An 18,468-nucleotide genomic window follows, 5' to 3' on the forward strand; every position below is an offset into this window, starting at 1 on the left:
CTAGTAAGGTAGAGAAGTATAATACATTGTGGAAGAATTACCATCTAAAATATTGTAAAGTTTTATATGCTTAATATTGAAATAATGACCCATCATTTTTCTATAGTTTAAATTAATAAAAGGTTAGCAAGGTTATAATAAAATCAAAGGCTTTATAAATTTACACAACCTTTTTTAAAACAACATGGTGATATGTATCAGAGTCATAAAATATTCTAAGCTGTCAAACTAATAATCTCACTCCTGAGAGTCTCTCCTAATGTAAGAATTCAAAGACAAATAAAAGCAATATACATTGTGATGTTTACTGCAGTATTATTCACTTCTCCCCGCTATCTCCCTCGCTACTTTTATCATAATTCAAGTAAAACAGCAAACACGAGTTATTTATAGGGCTACCACCCGTCTAGACTGTGAGATCATTACAGTCAGGATCCATAGTTTGACTCATCTTTGTATATGCAGTGAAATAAACAGTAAGTGTCTCAATGTTTTCTAAGAGTAACATACATATGTTACACACACACACACACATATATACATATATGCACATACACAAAACACAATTTTCTCCAACAATCTGAAAAACAAAGGATCCAACAAAACATGGTGTCTGCACAATTCCTATGCTCAGTATCAATGGCATAAGAATACAATGAGATTACGACTGTGGCTTCTGAGACTAGTGGGATCAACCTGCATTAGGAAGCAAGCCAGAGAAAGTTCCCACAAGGACCTCTGGACACACATTTACAGAGACTCAGCGAGAGTTACAGAGAGGCAGAGATGCGCAAGTCACTCAACGGCTAGTCCTCAACAAGTTCAAGGGGCACAGTGTAAGTGGTATTGGCCACCAGTCTTTGCTCTGAGTGGTACTGGACACCACTCTTTGCTCCGAGTCCCTGGCTTCGTCTGAAATCCATTCCCAAAGGCAGTTTGTCTTGAGGAAGTATACAAATAAAACCACCCGCATGAACCTTCTGACCAGCAGTTAAGAAGTGCACTTAATTCTGTAAAGTACTTCATCCTAATAAACTGGTAGCAACACTTTGGGACAGTCTATCTGTAGCTTAATTTATCTATCTTAAAAATAAGGTTCTGCCCCAATCCTTGCAAACAAAGGGGTCATTTTTAATTGTTCTCAAATTTACAGAGAAGTGCCAATTCAAAGATCTTAGGAAGAGATTAAAAAGAAATTAAATTCCTATGTGTAAGAGACCAACTGCTATCTATTCATCCTCCTTATCTAGTTTGTCAGAAATGAAAAGATCAGAGAACTGTCTGAACTCTTTCTTGTTAATACTGAACACTAAAGTCTGGAATAGCAAGAGCAAACACAGAGTTAGTTAAGGAAGTGATGAAGAACAGCATGAAAATACGTGTGACAGAGGCTAGGACACTGAAGTTCTTCTCTAATAGTAATAAATAGTTAATATCCATTGGGCTTTATGCAGATTAATGACATGCCATCTGAATCAATATTTCCAAAAAATCAAAATGCAAGTAAAACAGAAGACAACTATAGAAGAAGTACATTAGCACTTTGGAGTGACTTCTTGACTTTTGTTGGGAAGTGCCACCAGGAGGAACTGAATAAAGCTTTTAAATATTTTAAAATTTATTTATGTATTTATTTGCAGGGAAACAATTCACCAGGGACTCATTTCCTCCAGCCTTCGGCACCCAGAAAAGCAGAATTGTGTGTTTCTGCTAAATATTGTAGCTAATATTGCCTATGGTTCTGTTTTTTGCTTTGGGTGCTAGCAAGCCTATAGACTAATTTTATGCCAACCTTTACTAACTAGCCGTCCATAATGATAGAGAACACATTTCTGTATAAAACCTTTCTGACTTAATTTGCCATTCAACAGTCATGTTTTCTCTGCCCTGATATTTTCAAATTTTAAAGTATTATTGCATGTTATATTTCCATAAACCCTACAATCTCCAGAATACACCAAACATAAATTAATTAAGGCATTTGAAATGCATTTGAAGTCTCAAATTTATCTCATTTCATGTTTAAAGCTTTACAACCACTATGTTCTCTCATTAAATTTGACTGGCAGGAAATATTCAAGAATGCTGTGAACAAATGAGTGCCCAAAAGCAATGGCTCTCCAATGGTGGTCTCTAGACCAGCAGCAACAGAAGCACACAGTGTTCGTTAAAAATGCAAATTCTTAGTCCCCCGCCCAGACCTCTGGATCAGGCCCTCTAGGGGTGGGTCCCAAAGTGTTTCACCAAGCCCTCAAAGTGATTCTGCTATACAAGACGCTTCAGGAACCACTAATCCTACAAAGCAGATGAGTGTTGTGTCCCAGACTCTACAGTTCCAGCAGTGTTCAGTGCCTGCAGGAGAACAAGAGGCACACACTAGCTCTCATTCTCTGTATTTTAAGTTTTCAGTCCCATCTTCTGGGAAGCTGAATCCATAAAGAAAGAGTCTCTTAGAATGACATGGAGAAGAGCACTGCTTGAAGGAGAAAGAGGGTGTCTGCACGGCAAAAATTAAAGAGAGTGGGATGTGTGGGGAGTTGGACTTCCACATTATGCACAAGGGACCGAGAGCACAAAAATTTATAACCAGCTATAGACTTGTGTTTCTTTGCCCGTTTTTCTTTACAACTTCTTATCTATTACAACTTCTTATCGATTACAGGTATTAAATAAGTAGGAAGCTTGAGACATTAGCTTGAGACAGTCTCCTTACTTTGACTTTCTACCTAACAAATCAAAACATAATTTAGGAATATATTTTTATAACAATAGCTGGGCTTCAGCCAATCACAAACAGCTGAGCTTCAACCAATTCCAGGCAGCCACCTGATCAGACTATGCCTAAATGAGGGAACTGCCTCATTACACCACACCTAATTATGGCAGACACCTGGATCTAGCAAACCAGGTGACTTCTCCACTCTGCTTCTGTGTTCAGCCTTTAGAAGCTCACTGCTCACACTGCTGGGTGGAGCTTTCTGAACCTCTTCCGCTTCTGAGTGTTGCCTGACTCATGAATCCTTTGCTCAAATAAACTTTTAAGTTTAATTTGTCTAAAGTTTCTATTTTAACACGGGCAAATAACAATATATACTTATAAGGGTCTCAACTTCAGTAGGCTTAAGAAGGAAGATTTCAGAAAGCTATTAAAGACATTAGGATTAGAAAAGTTAGTAGCTGAGGAAAGACAAAGGTTGTGTATCAAGATTAGCCTTCAGAGTGAGTCAAAGAAAATTACAGAAATTTCACTTTATCTATCTTTGTTAAGAGGTTCAATATTTTTAGAAGATTCATTCGGGAATATTTTACATACCATAAAACTCACCCAGTGTAAGTGTACAATTTAATAATTTTTAGTAAATTTTATTTTGTGTCCACCTAAAAACCCAATTAATAAATGTACCATCACCTCAATAAATTCCCTCATGATGATTTGCAGCTAATTCCCACTCTGATTATAGCTCTCAGCTACCACTGATCAATTTTCTTCTTACATAAATTTGTCTTTACAAGATGTTTCCAAAAAAAGAAGCATAAAATATGTAATGTTTTGCAACAGCTTCTGTATTTGAGGTCCACCCATGTTGTAGTATGTATTATCAGTTCATTCCTTTTTACTGATAAATAGTATTTTACTGATAAATAGTATTCAGTACATGGACATACTACATTTGTTTATCCATTCACTGGTTAATGAACATTTGCATTATTTCTACTCTTTACTCATTAATAATAATGCTAGAAATAATAATAATCTGCTAGGAACATTTGCACACACATCTTTGTGTGAAAATATGTTCTCAATTTGCTGGGATAGAATCCTAGGAAGGAATAACTGGGACATATGGTAAGTTTTTCTTTACATTTTAAGCAACTGCCGAACTGTTTTCCAGAGTAGACAAACCATTCGACATTTCTGCTAGCAATATTTTTCTGCTTTGTACACATCTTTGCCAACCTCCAGTACTTTCTGTCCTTTTTATTACAACCATTCTAATGGGGTATAGTAGTATTGCATTAGACTGTTCTCACGCTGCTAAATAACCCAAGACTGGGTTATTTATAAAGGAAAGAGGTTTAATTGACTCACAGTTCTATGTAGCTGGAAACTTACAATCATGGCAGAAGGGGAAGCAAACATGTCCTTCTTCACACGACAGCAGCAAGGAGGAGTGCAGAGTGAAGAAGCCCCTTATAAAACCATCATATCTCATGAGAGCTCACTATCACAAGAACTGAATGCAGGAAACCACCCTTGTGATTCAGGTACCTCCCACCGTGTCCCTCCCATAACATGTGGGGATTATAGGAAATACAACTCAAGATGAGATTTGGGTGGAGACATAGCCAGGTTGAGGTTGAGCATCTTCTTATTTGGTTATTTGTCATTTGTTTGTCTCTTTTGCTCAATTGTCTGTTCAGATCCTTTCCCCATTTTTAAATAGGCTGTCTTCTTTTCAAGTTGTGTAAGTTCTTTACAGATCCTGGATACAAACATTTTATCAAATATATGGTTTGCAAATATTTTCTTCAAAGTCTGTGCTTGTATTTTCATTTTATTTGTTGTGTTTTTTGAGATGTAAAAGATTTTCATTTTGATGACATTCGATTTATTTTTTCTTTTATAGATTATGATTTTGATATTATTTTAAGAAATAGTTGCACAACCTTTAGTTATAAAGTTGTTTTCCGATATTTTTAATCTGAAGGTTACATAGTTAAAACTCTCACATTTGGGTGTGTGATTCATTTTGAGTTAATGTATATATGGTATAAAGTAAGGATCTAAGTTCTTTTTTATGCATGTGAATATGTAATTTTCTTAGAACCATTTGTTGAAAAGACTATTTTTTCCCTATTGAAGTATCTTACAACATTGGTTGTAAATAACTATGTAAAGATTTGCATACTGGATTTCTTTCAGGACTGTCAATTCGTTTCCATTGTCTATCTTTGCACCAATACTATGGTATCTTGATTATTAATTTTTTAATAGGTTATAAAGTTGGCTAGTACAAATTTTCCAACTTTGTTTTTTTTGAAAATTTCTTTTGGTTATCCTTTACATACTACATAAATTTTAGGATCAGACTGTCAATTTCTACCAAAAAAAAAAAGTGTGCTGGGTTTTGTGTAGGAATTGCACTGAATTTATATTTTGATTTGGGAAGAACTATTATCTTGACAACATTGAGTCTTCTACTCATGAAATGTCCCTCCATTTATTTGAATCTCCTTTGATTTCTTTCAGCAATATTTTGCAGCTTTTAGTGTATAAATCTCACATTATGACATTTGTTTCTAAGTATCTATTCTTTTTGAAGCTATTCTAAATGAAATTATTCTAATTTCATGTTTATTATCCATTGTATTCTATAAAAATTTATATTTTTGTATATTATTGGGTATAAATCTTTACTAGCCACAATAGTTGTGTGTGTGTGTGCTTGTGCATGTGTGTGTGCATGTGCGTGTGTATGTGCACGTGAATGTGTAATTCTTGGCATTTTCATATACAGGAGCATAACATCCTCTAATAAAGGCAGTTTAACTTCTTAATTTCCTTTTCCTTCCTCTTCTTTCCCACCTTCTCTTACTCTCTGTATACAGGACCCCCACTACGTTGATGGATGAAAGTGGTCCATATGGATATCCTTGCCTTCTCCTAGATTTTAGGCCTATTGACAGAACATTCATAGCAGTTGTTAGCTGTGAATTATTCACAGTTGCTCTTTATCAGATTGAGAAATTTCCCTTTTATGCCTAGTTTGTTGAGAGCTTCAAACATGAATGAGTATTGAATTTTTCAAATACCTGTCTGCATCTGTTGAGATCATATGCAGTTTTTTATCATTTACATTAATAATGTATTATGTTAATTAATTTTTCAGACAGTAAACCAACCTTGCACTACTGAAATCAACTACACTTGGTTAAAGTGTATAATTCTTTATATGGTTCTGGATTCAGATTGCTGATGTTAACTCATTTTGTTAAGGAGATTTCCATTTATACTGATGAAATAAATTTGCCTCTAGCTTTCTTTTTTGTGTGGTATTTCTGTCCATCTTCAGTATTGTGGTCATGACAAAGGCAGAGACTAAATAGGGAAGTGTTCCCTTTGCTTCTATTTCCTGGGTGAGTTTGTAAAGGATTGGCATTAGTTCTTTCTTTGAATATTTGAAAGAATTTGCCAGTAAATGTACGTAGGCCTGGGCTTTTATGTGTGGGAAGCTTTTAATGATTAATTTGAATTTTATTGTTTTAGGGCAATTCAGAAATGAACTGAGTCAGTTTTGGTAATTTGTGTTTTCCAAGGAATCTGTCCCTTTCTTTCAACTATTTGAATCTGTTGGTATAAAGTTGTTCATAATATTGCCTTGTAATCATTTTCATTTTTATAGGGTCAGTAGTGACGCCTCTCTCTCATTCCTGATTTGTGTCTTCTCTAATTTTTCTTGGTTTAGTGAAAGTTTTGTCAATTTTATCAATTTTAAGAACCAGCTTTCAAAAACTAACTTGGTTTTCCTTTTTCCTAATATTTTCTATATTTTATTTAATTGATTTCTGCTTATATTTTTATGTTCTTTCCGCATGATTTTAGTAAAATTAGCTGATCAGTTATTAGTTCCTTAAGGTAGAGGGTTACGGTGCCGATTTGAGATCTTCCTTTTTTTTTCTGAGATAGGTCTTCACATCTACACATTTCCTTATAAATACTGCTTTAGCATCATTCCATAATCTATAGCACATTCTGTCTTCATTATTTGATCAGTTCAAAGTATTTTCTAAAATCTCTGAGATTTCCCCATTGACCTTTTTTTTTTTAATGTGCTGTTTAATTTCCAAATAATCTTAGATTTCCCAAATTTCCTTTTGTTGTTGATTCTAATTTAATCCCTTAAAAATCTGTTGTGTTAAAAAAAAACTATATATGATTAAGTCCTTTAAATTTATTGAAACTTGTTTTATGTCTTAGCATATTGTGAACTGTAGAGAGTGTCCACCTGCACTTTGCAAAGATGAGTATTCTTCAGTGGCTGGGTGGTATATTGTACATATATGTCAGTTAGTCAAATTCACTAATAGTGTCATTCAAGTCTTCTATATTATTGTTCATTTTCTGTCTAGATTTTCTATGAATTATTGAGTAGTTCATCAGTATTTGCAACTACAATTACTTAAGTTTCTATTTCTCCTTTTAATTCTATCAATTTTTACTTCATGTATTTTGGGGCTCTGTTTTATATATATATATATATATATATATAATTTTGCTTGTCTTCTCTCAGTTCCCTGTTAGTTGTTCCTCTGTTTCTCCTTGACTACCTTTTTTAAATTAAATACACAATTCTTTCATGTGTCATGTTTAATTCCTTTGTTGATTTTCTTAGTGATTGTTCTAGGAATTACAAAATGCATCTTAAGTGTTCATAATCTATGTCAGGTTAACATTAATTTAATTCCAGCAAAACAAGAAATTCTTTTTTCCTATTTTTTTTTTCATTTTTTCTCTCATATCTGCACCAAGAACAGGACCTGTCATGGAAATGCCATGTTACAGAAATAATGAAAGCAGCCCAGTACCTGAAACGCATAAGAAACTAATCTCTGTAATCCCAGAACTTTGGGAGGCCGAGGCGGGTGGATCACGAGGTCAAGAGATCGAGACCATCCTGGTCAACATGGTGAAACCCCGCCTCTACTAAAAATACAAAAAATTAGCTGGGCATGGTGGTGCGTGCCTGTAATCCCAGCTACTCGGGAGGCTGAGGCAGGAGAATTGCCTGAACCCAGGAGGCGGAGGTTGCGGTGAGCCGAGATCACGCCATTGCACTCCAGCCTGGGTAACAAGAGCGAAACTCCATCTCAAAAAAAAAAAAAAAAAAAAAAAAAAAAAAAAGAAACTAATCTCGCTGATCAGAGGAATTAGGAAAAGGGAATTGATGTACAAAGAAAGTTAGGAATCTCTCCCTATATTTTCTCTCTTTTGTATCTCTCTGCTTTATTTGGATGTGCTGGAATTATTTAAATAGATATTAGGTAATTATACATATTGCAATTACTTTCTCAAAATGTGGGCTATATTGTGCTTGTTTAATAGCATTGTTCAGTGAACAAAGATTCTGAATTTTTAAAAGTTCGATTTATAAATTATTTCCTTATGTTTAGTGCTTCTAGTGTTTTTTTAACCTTTGCATACTCAAAGTGATAAAGCTGTTCTATATTTTCCTGTAAAAGCATTATTGTTTTAACTTTCATATTTAAATCTGCAATTTTTGTTGAATGTGAGGTAGGAATCACGATACCTTTTATTTTCATACTGCTATTCAGTTGGTCTAGCACCATTTATTGGAAAGATTACTCCTTTTCCAACTTTCCTGTGATGTCCGTTTAGCACACAGCCAGTGGTCTAAGCCTTTTCTTACTCTGTTCTGTTCCATTGGTCAGTGTTTCTTTGTGACCAAACAACAATGAGCTAATTACTATGTCTTTCAGTAAGTCTTAATATTTGTATGTTTTCCAGCTTTGTTGTTCCTCTTGGGTATTTCTCAAGGCAGCTTTTAGCTCTTGTATACCCTTTGGATTTTGGAATTAGTTTGATGATTGCTACAGAAAACCATCAAATTTTTGGCTAGAATTTTGTACTGAATCAATAGATTACTTTGAAGCAGACTCATCTCTTTATGTTACTGAGTCTCAATCATGAGCATGATATATCCCTCCTTTTACTTAGGTCTTCTTTAATTTCTCTCATTAAAAATTTATGTTTTTTAAATTTGGAGACTTTTCACAATTTTGTTAGATTTACTTCCAAGTATTTGATTTGTATGATGTTATTTGAAACTCTAGTTTTTAATTCACTTCTAGTTGTTTCTGGTATATAGAAATAGAGCTGATTTTCAAACATGAATCTTGTTAAATATCCTTGTTAAAATCAACTCTTCATTTTGATATTTATAAATTCCTTTATTTTTTATGGGCACAATCATGTAATCTGTAAATAATCACAGAGAGTTTCCATAAAATTTGTATTATTTCTTTAGTAGCAATGTTGGAAGGATTCACTATTGAGACCATATAGGAGCAGGCTTTTCTTTGTGAGAGTATCTTGATATGTCCACACACAAACACACACACACCCCATTCAGTCTTGTCTAACTCACTGCATGAAATTTACTACCATCTTATCCTACTTTCTGAAATACACAGGAAAACAAACAAAACCCTGCCTAATTCTCAGTCAGTGCTTCTTACATATTTTCCCATGAAAGTATGTTTAATAATTTGAAGTCTCAGTGTTTATCTTTAAAGTGTCATAAAAGTTTTTCATTTTCCTCCAAAAAATAGACATATTTACTTTCCTGTGAAAATAAAGCTGCAAATAATAATCATCAGGTAGCAGTTATACTTCAGGGAGATATATAACCTTTATATCCACTGCCTTTGTGCTTTTGGCATACATCACATCCTCCCTTGGATACCATATTCCACCTCTGAGAAGCACAGCTAATTCCGACAAAGTCCTTATATTTCAACACTGATGTCCTACTTTTTTCAGTTTTCTTCTTTGGATCCATAAAGTAATATGACATGTGCACCTGCAGAATGGAAGCCTTCTGATCCCCAATGGGAACATAGTGCCTACTTAATGCAGACAAGCATGTCTGAAACTGAGGGGCTTGATCAGAATGGGTGCTGTGCCCCTATCACCAGAGAAAAGCTGAATTCTTCAAAGTCAAATAATACTCACTATTTGTGTCGGGGGTGGGGGAAGATTTTAAAAACAAATAGTGCCATGCAACATCCATTTTATCAAAAGAAAAACACTGGGAGATTGATCTACACAAGTCAACAAATTGAATATATTAAAGTACATTTGGTTTGCGATCATTTATTTATATTCAAGGCATACTTGGTTTCCAACTTCTGCTCCTTTGATGCAAGTGACTTTGGCAGCTAGCAACTGAACTGTAATTTCCCTTCTGTCGGAGAAAGAGCTATTTAATGCTACAGGTCAAGACATGCCAGAGTGAGGAGTAAAGGCTGGTCTACGGAGATCAAGAGTTAAAACCTTCATATTTCATCCAAGCTAAGTCTACCCAAGCTTTTAATTTCATATAAAGCATTCATTTTGGATGTCCTCTAATCTGTTATATATCAAACATATAATTTTTTTGCAAGAACATTGTTTACGTGGGGAGGCAGGGTTGGAGTACTGTAAATTATTCATTAATCTTGGTCATTTATTATAGAGCATTTGTTTCTTGTAGAGACTGTTTTTATTTTTCAAGCATCTCTCTTTTATCAAGAATTTCAAACCCCATTTTCCCTGTCAAGGTCAGAATACCCTATAACTAGAGACAGCTGAAAGCCAAGTTCTATCTGGGGAATAAAAGAAATGTAATTGTATGTGCATGATTAGACACATTTAAATTTATTCCCAGTTATACTCCCTAAAATAAGTTGTTGATGTTTTGATATAATTGGATCAAGCCTTATAATAGAAGTCTTTCTGTAACATAAATCTAGCTTTAAAAAACATTATTCATCTCCCTTCTAAAAATCTCTAATGGGCCACCACAAAAATCTTGCCTTATTCCATCCCATATTGCCTCTCAAAATATAGAGGTAAAGGATCAACATTTAGAAGTTTACCATCAGGACAACAAGCATCTCCCAAAACCATCAATGCTATATTAAAACAAACTTTGAATCCCTGAGTATATATTTATACAGCACTTACTTTTTGAACATAATTTACTCAAAAAATATAACCATATCTTAAATGATAAAACTGAACACAGAAATAAATTACATCTTTGTAAATTTAACATATCTGCACACCTTTAAGAATTCATTCAAAACACTGCTCAGTGTAGTTCTCTGTGCTCTAAGTAGGATAAATCCTTAGGGCAAAAACAATTGAAAATATTGTTCAATCTTGAACAATATTCAGTAGGTTTCACGTTGGTGGTAGTATCAGTAGAATCTGTGGTCTTTTGGGGAAGAACAAATAAGTAAATATATTGATGGTGTTGGGTTATGTACATACAGAGACGAGGCAAGAGAGGACCAAAGACCGAGGGCCAAAGAAAGAGAGAAAGTAAATACGGCATCACGTTAGCAACAGGTACACGGAGCTAACAGTATACAATTGTTCACTGGAGAGTTATTTCAACATTTCTGTAGGTCTGAAACTTCTCTAAAAGCAGGAAAAAAAAATCCAGGGGTTGAAATCCTTTCTTCTCACCTATTAGCATCCAAGCCAGGATCCCCTGACTGTCTAATGCCAAAACTTAGTCTGTAACCAAAATTGACAGGAAAAACATGGAATATCTTAGATGGTTAAGATGTCAAATATTTGAGCAACTCATTCCCTAACCCACCTGACACAGTGAGAGTTGTTGCACAGTGCCCCCGCCATGCAGGGCACATGGCCTGAGCACCAGCCCTCAGGTCACCCAGCTGACGGGTGGTGCTCACCAGGGCTCCTCAGCAGGTGTGCTGAAAGCCACACCCCAGAGACTCTGCCAGGCTCTCGACCTGCCTCTCCTTCCCCAACATCAGAGTCTTCCTCCCTGTTTATTAGTGTAAATTAGTGGCGATTAACACCAGCAGAATAAACTGTATTGATTTCCCTCCATCTCACTGCTGTCTCGACATCATTTTTTAAAAAAATACACTCCATGCTAAAAGGCCTCCTCGTTCTTATCTAATGGAATCCCACCTCATGATTTCTTCATAATTAATGTGCATAAGAGATCAGCCAACCCCATATAAAGTACGCTCTGTGACATCTTTGTTTTAACACTGTCCACTTGCATCCGGAGGACTGGATGTTCTATGCTACAATAATTACGACATTCCTAACACAGTCATCTTGTTCTTTCACGACTATCCTTCAACAGCAGCCTCATTCCCTCTTCCAATTATTTACTTCAAGAGTTTTACAATGTGTTACAGTAAAATTGGATATGCAAACAGGTACCTGGTTGGAGGTACCCATGGAACCTCACAGCTCACACAGTTTTGACTGTCAAGATGCGGACTCTGGGAATTGTCTGAGCACCATGACCACCCCTGTACCACCATCCATCCACACGTGCCTGCCAGTTACCAAACGCATACCACACAGCTATCAAGCCTCAGTCCAGCAACCCATGTGAACGGCCGACACCATCACAAGTTAGTCTCGAATGCTCCCAACCAGCGGTCCTCACAGCACACCCTAGGCATCATCCAGAAAGCCTAGTCACTCCTGCCGGGGAGGACACTTGGATCTCTGGAGATGCCGGCTGTGTTCCCTCCATCCACTGTTTCCCAAGCTCCGCTCAGCCTCTTGTCAAACTGCCCTCCAAGCCATAGTTCTCAGGCCCAGCCAGCCTGGGAATGCACTCTTGTCAAAAACCCTCTTAAAGTATAATGCTCTCAGTACCTCAGGTGCGGAATAATCATTGTTTGTCAGGATGAGGAAACATTCTCCCTTGACAAATTAGGATCAAGGGCATCCTGCCGCTTTGTTTCCATAAAGCAGGCGAGGCTTCTGATCTACTAGGCTCTTTCCCTGGGAGTAGGAAGGGGCTCTCTTCCCGCCTAATTTGCTTATGAAAAATATTCAATTATGTTCCAAGTTTAATTCACGTAGCAATGAAAAGTAAATGAGCCCAACCAGTGTGTTTAATTTGTCTTGGAAAGATAGAAATGGCTTTGCAAGAACAAACAAAGTTAAATTAAAATAAGTTACTCTCCTCAAAGGTGGAAATTGAATTTCTCCCCAAAGAACTTCTTAACGTCCATAATACATGGTGCTGATGCCAGTAAGAGGGAGAGAGGCCTTGCTAAAGAACCAGTGTGGCCTAAAGATGACACACGTGGGTATGCATGTGTGTGTATAGATACATGGGTTGAAACTTACACCCGTGTGTGTTCTGTCTACCATGAAGCAGCACAAGGGCTGTGCGTCAGGGTGCAAGGTGCACCCCATCACCAACGGGCATCTCACATACCATTTTTGCAGATGGGACAGCACTGATCAGGCTCGTACACAGGGTCCACACACTCCGTCTGGGGACACGCTGACACCGTGCACAGCACCTCACCGTTGGCTTCACAGCGACACCTCTCGCATGGAGACACCTGAAACACAAGTCCACAGTCAGGGTCACGCCTGCTGTCATCTTTATCCTAAAGGGTCATGTATGTTTTTTTGAAATGGAGTCTCGCTCTGTTGCCTAGGTTGGAGTGTAGTGGTGCGATCTCAGAGGGCTGCAACCTCCACTTCCCAAGTTCAAGCGATTCTCCTGCCTCAGCCTCCTGAATAGCTGGGATTACAGGTACCTGCCACCATGCCCAGTTAATGTTTGTATTTTTTGTAGAGATGGGGTTTCACCATGCTGGCCAGGCTGGTCTCAAATTCCTGACCTCAAGTGATCTGCCCACCTCAACACCAAAGTGTTGGGATTAGAGGTGTGAGCCACCACACCTGGCCCTACAGGGCCATATTTTTCTTCCCCTAAACTTGCTGCGAAGAAACCTAAGTGTTTTAGGAATGTTAAAAAAATAACCCAAGCCGGTGGTTTTTAGGGTGTGCACACAGGCATGCTGGGTATTGAGTGCGTTGCCTTATGTACAAATGCACAGGACGGGCCACAGGGCTGTGACGTTCCCTCTCCTGTCCAGCCAGAGCCACTGTTTAGTTCGTGGTCTGCATATTAGGTTTTTTTAATAAATTTTTTTTGGAAGAAACATTTTCATCTATTTAAAAATCAAACAAAGAAAAGCTTGCCGCTGAATTCTTGCCCATCCACTCACCAGGTAAGTGAATCCGTTTTCCATAGCCCTGTCATGTTGCCCCCCAGCCTCATGTGGAACACTACTAGTGGTTCCAGTTACAAAGACACTGGAGTAGGAAAGGGGAAAGAGATGGGGGAGGAGAAACAGAGTAGCATTAAAGCCAGGCTGCGGGCTAGGGGCTGTATGAATATGTCGTCACTGAACTTCTACAGCAGCGCTAAAATACACCTACTCAAATTACTGACCCTTTGTACTAACAGGAAACTGGAACTCAGAGGCGTTAGGCAGTGCACCACGGGCAGTTTCGTCCTGCGAGGAAGAGGGCCCTTTCCACTGAGGACTCCTGACGATGAGTCCACGCAAGGTAATTCCAATATCCTCCGGGGCCTCTCCCAGTCATTTCACCCTCTATCCAGCATCACAATGCTCTGTTAGTGACCCAGCTTCCATTTGCCTGTCTGTACCTTCCAGTCATGGGTTCAAACTTTGCCTTTTTGAGCCATCCAAATCAAGCATACCAGCCATTCCCGGGAAGGCTGTACATGGCCAGCAGAACCCTCCACAGTCACTCACACAGCACGTGCGGATTGATCCCCTGGTTATCACCAATGGAGTGATTTTTGATCTGGGTTGACCCAAGACAAAGCAGGAACAGTATATGCTGACCCAGCCATCAGAAGCAAAACTGGAAAGTGGGGATACCTATGGAAATTGGTCATATCAGGCTCCTTTCCTAGGGGCAGGGAGACCCCCGGTTGACTTGTGTGCTCCACATCCATGATACAAACACCACTTGGAAGGCGAAGAACATGAACTCTCACAGATGCTTCCTTTATCTACACAATGCAAACACCAAAAACTGAACTCTCCATTGAGTGGATCGGCTATTAGGAGACGCAAAAGCTCAATTTGGGTTTAACCATGTCTCTTTCGGAGGCACTAGACCGCAGTCAACTTGCCTGGGAGTGAGGGCTAACAGGTGTGTGTAGGTATACTTGACCAACAAATTCTAAAAAAGAAAGGAAACTGGCAAATGTTAGAGTAGCCTGAGACAAAACACAAACTGGTTTGCAATGTAGCTTTACAAGTTGCAATCAGTCTTGACTGTTTTTGACATGTGTTTCGCTGTTGTTGTTGGCACAATTAGGGTTTTTTTTTTTTGTTTTTCTGTTTATTTTATTTTTTTTTTGCTGCCATAACCAGTGTTGCTCTTTGTGGTTGCTGTCATCGTTGTGAGTCTCATTTCTTTCTTTCTATCTCCTACCAATTCCCCCATTCAGTCTGTGGCATTTTTGTCTCAAGGGGGATATACACGTAGGAAGCAGAATGAGAGACGGATTCTGAGGTTTTACTTTCTTCTTGTTTTTTGAGATGGAGTCTGGCTCTGTCACCAGGCTGGAGTGCAGTGGCACGATCTGGGCTCACTACAACCTCTGCCTCCCGGGTTCCAGCAATTCTATTGCTACAGCCTCCCGAGTAGCTGGGACTACAGGTGTTTGCCACTATGCCTGGCTAATTTTTGTATTTTTAGTAGAGTTGGGATTTCATCATGTTGACCAGGATGGTCTCTATTTTTTGACTTCACGATCCACCCACTGCGTGCGGCCTCCCAAAGTACTGGGATTATAGGCATGAGTCACTGCACCCGGTCAGATTCTGAGTTTTAAAAACCAAGACCTTGAGTTGCAAGGACATGGTTTATTGCATGTCAGAAGCTTTCAGCTGGAAGGACTCGGAGAATAAGCCCTCAAGCCCAGGTGGTGTGGATTACATGATGGAGAGCCAGAACAGCCTGCCCCAGGAGAGGGAACACCATCCCCTATAGAGATTAAGATAGCAAGGAGCAAGAGGGTCAGATAGTGAGTTCTGTCCTCACAAAGCAGCACAACGTGGCAACCACTCCTTGCCTGGGCATACACCAGGGAGGGAGTGAAAAGCACCATTTCCATTTGGGAATTTAAAAGAAGTCGAGAGCGTGCCCTATGTCGTCATATCACCAGGGAGGGCCTTGGAATACATCAGGACCAGAGACAGATGTCCAACTGCAAAGTCAAAAAGGTGCCAGGTCCTTAAGCAGCAGGCCCTGAATCGGCCTCACCCAGCAGCTTTCTGCACGAAGGCGCACACCTTGGCAAATGGGGCAGAGATCACTGGCCTGGAAACAAAACACTTCTTACTGCCACTGGAGCTGAAATTTCACTGAATCCATGCCACAGATTACTGCTCAAAGGCATGCACACAGGCCGGCATGCTATTTTCTCAAAGGTTTCGTAGTTTTCTAAAAAATCTGATTGTTGGTTATATTGACATTAAATATCTAGAAATTCTGATTCAACTACAGTCGTGTACCCCATAACTGGGTCACAAAGGGATGGCATATGTGACCTGGTCCCGTGGATTACAATACCAAATTACATATCTTTTCTATGGGCAAATACAAAACTACCATGTGTTACACTGCCTACAGTATTCAGGACAGTAATGTAACATACAGGTTTGTAGCTTGGGAGCAATAGGCTATAGCATATAATCTAGGTATGTAATAGGCTGTACCGTCTGGGTTTGTGTAAGTCCACAATGATAAAATCACCTAAGGATGTATTTCCCAGAATGTTTCCCTGTCATTTAGTGATGCATGATTGTGTTTAGAGATTTATTCACTTCTAAAAAAATGAGAGTCGGTGCTTGGAATGAGGATCACCCATCAGGCCTCGCCTTCTGCCGCCTACATCTGCCTTCACCAGCAGCCGTGTTGAGTTCCCGCGCACTCCCGTCCCAGGTTCAGGCCTGTCTCAATTCCCAGAGGAAGTGAGGCTGGTAACAGCAAGTGGCAAAGCTGTGCCAGCCCCTCAGATGCCAGCCAGGTGTCCTGCTAGTCCTGCCTGGGCAAAAGCCCTCAAGCTAGTCACTGGCCCTGGGGAGGTAGAAGTCAGAGCTTCTCATCTGATAAGCAGGTTCCAGGACCACGCCCATGATCCAGGTCACATCATAGAACCCTGCCTTCCTCTGGTTTACGTTCCCATCTCCTGCAGGCCGGCTGTCCTAGCCCTGAGGTAGCCCCAGTCCCAACCCACGAACCCACCTTCCAGTAAAACCTTCTTGCCTCACAGTCTCAGAGCACCTGCTGGGCCGCTGGGCCACTCCCCAGTGTTAGGCCCTGACCATTGATCAGGCTTCACCTAACTAAGCAGCTGTGCCCAGACTCAACAGATGACAATAATGCCCCATCCTCTTCAGCCATATTAACCCCTGGAGCCCACCCTGCCGCGCTCCTTGCTTGGTGAAGCAGTGGCCTATGACCCCTCGGTGCTGTCCGGTCTCCCTGGAAAGGCTCACATTTGATAAACTCCTACCTGTCATGGATCCAGCTCAAACGTGGCCTCCTCAGGGGAGCCATCTTTGATATCAACAGGGATCAGCTGGGCACTTGCCCTCCATTAAGACATCACTTGAGCTCAAACCTAGGCCTTGCATAGCCCTCATGTAGGGTAGGGAACATTGTTAAAATAGCAAAACAAAACAAACACAAACCCCAGTGCCCACGTAAACTCAGCAGCCAGCCGAGGAAGATGCAGCCTCACTACATCAGGGAAGAAAAGCCACCACTGAACTCCATACCTCAAGTCCTCCAGGGACATCTGACAGAGACCCAGCTGGACTCTGTCCGGCACTTCCCACCACTCCAGTCCATACACTGCCTAGGCATACTCATTCCAACACAGGGCTTTGCTCAGTGCCCCAGGATGGCCACTGTACACTCAAAAAAGCAGCTCCCTGCTGAGAGTCCTCCGGGACAATGTGCTAATGCCTTCCACCTCCTGAGAGGCAGAGACTCTGCCAAGGAGCAGATGGACGCTGCAGCCACGTCTCCAGCCATGGGCTCCAGCTTTGACGTGAGGCTTGAATCCTCAGTCATCAGGGCCAATCTGGCATTCTGGGTCACAGTGACCCTCTTTTAGGCTCATTTCACTAACCTATGGCTCGTTCCCCATGGGCATGGTCAGCAGGTCCAGGAAGCTGGCCTAAATGTCTGGGAGTGAGGTTCAAGATTTGCCTGTCCCTTGTCCTGGTCAGACACCAAGCTGCTGCTCTGACTCTAAGCACCGGATCTGAGCACCCACCAAGCTGATGGTTCCCCATCTGCCAACTTAAGCCTTGCGGGCCTTTTTCCAGGCTGTGCTCCTTGTCTCACATGGAAACTAAAGGTAAGATTCCCAGCACATCTCTTACTCTGCAACCAGCAGCAGGAACTTCCATGCACATTTCTTCCCAATCAGATGAAACAAACTTCTCTCCTCTTCCAAAATTATCATTTCCCCAGAAGAAACTTAACTAGGGATAACCTAAGTTTAAAGCACTAGTACTTCTTATTAGCGAATCACCACCTACATTTTATATAGAATACCTTATGACAGAAATGCCATTCTCACAATCTTCCAGTTATAATTCCAAGTTTTGCATGGATAGAGTTTAGATGCATAGACTGGAGAAACAGTTGGGCATTTGAGAAAAGAATTCATTCTCAAGCCCCCTACTGTGTGTCAGAAGTAGTCAAAAAATGTGTTGGATCCAAAGAACATGGTTTCTTAGGAATGGGCATGAGAATGAAGACATTCTCTATGTATTCATTTATTCATTCCAGTCCTGAGGCCAGAGAGATGAATACCACTT

At 39.7% G+C, this 18,468-nt stretch overlaps 1 protein-coding gene across 3 annotated transcripts in view; it reads right to left on the bottom strand.

Annotated features, from left to right (window-relative positions):
• The window catches only part of VWC2 (von Willebrand factor C domain containing 2), a 147,084-nt gene that overhangs the window by 106,688 nt on the left and 21,928 nt on the right, over positions 1-18,468 (bottom strand). For all 3 annotated transcript variants that reach the window (XR_005577294.2, XR_012512209.1, XM_003930802.3), the window contains exon 2: positions 13,011-13,140. Coding sequence is in view for 1 of the 3 variants with exons in the window: in XM_003930802.3 (XP_003930851.1) it covers positions 13,011-13,140 (130 nt within the window). In the remaining 2 variants the exon portion in view is untranslated. The remainder of the gene's footprint in view (positions 1-13,010; positions 13,141-18,468) is intronic.

Source organism: Saimiri boliviensis, chromosome 10 (assembly GCF_048565385.1).
Source record: "Saimiri boliviensis isolate mSaiBol1 chromosome 10, mSaiBol1.pri, whole genome shotgun sequence".
Lineage (NCBI taxonomy): Eukaryota > Metazoa > Chordata > Mammalia > Primates > Cebidae > Saimiri > Saimiri boliviensis.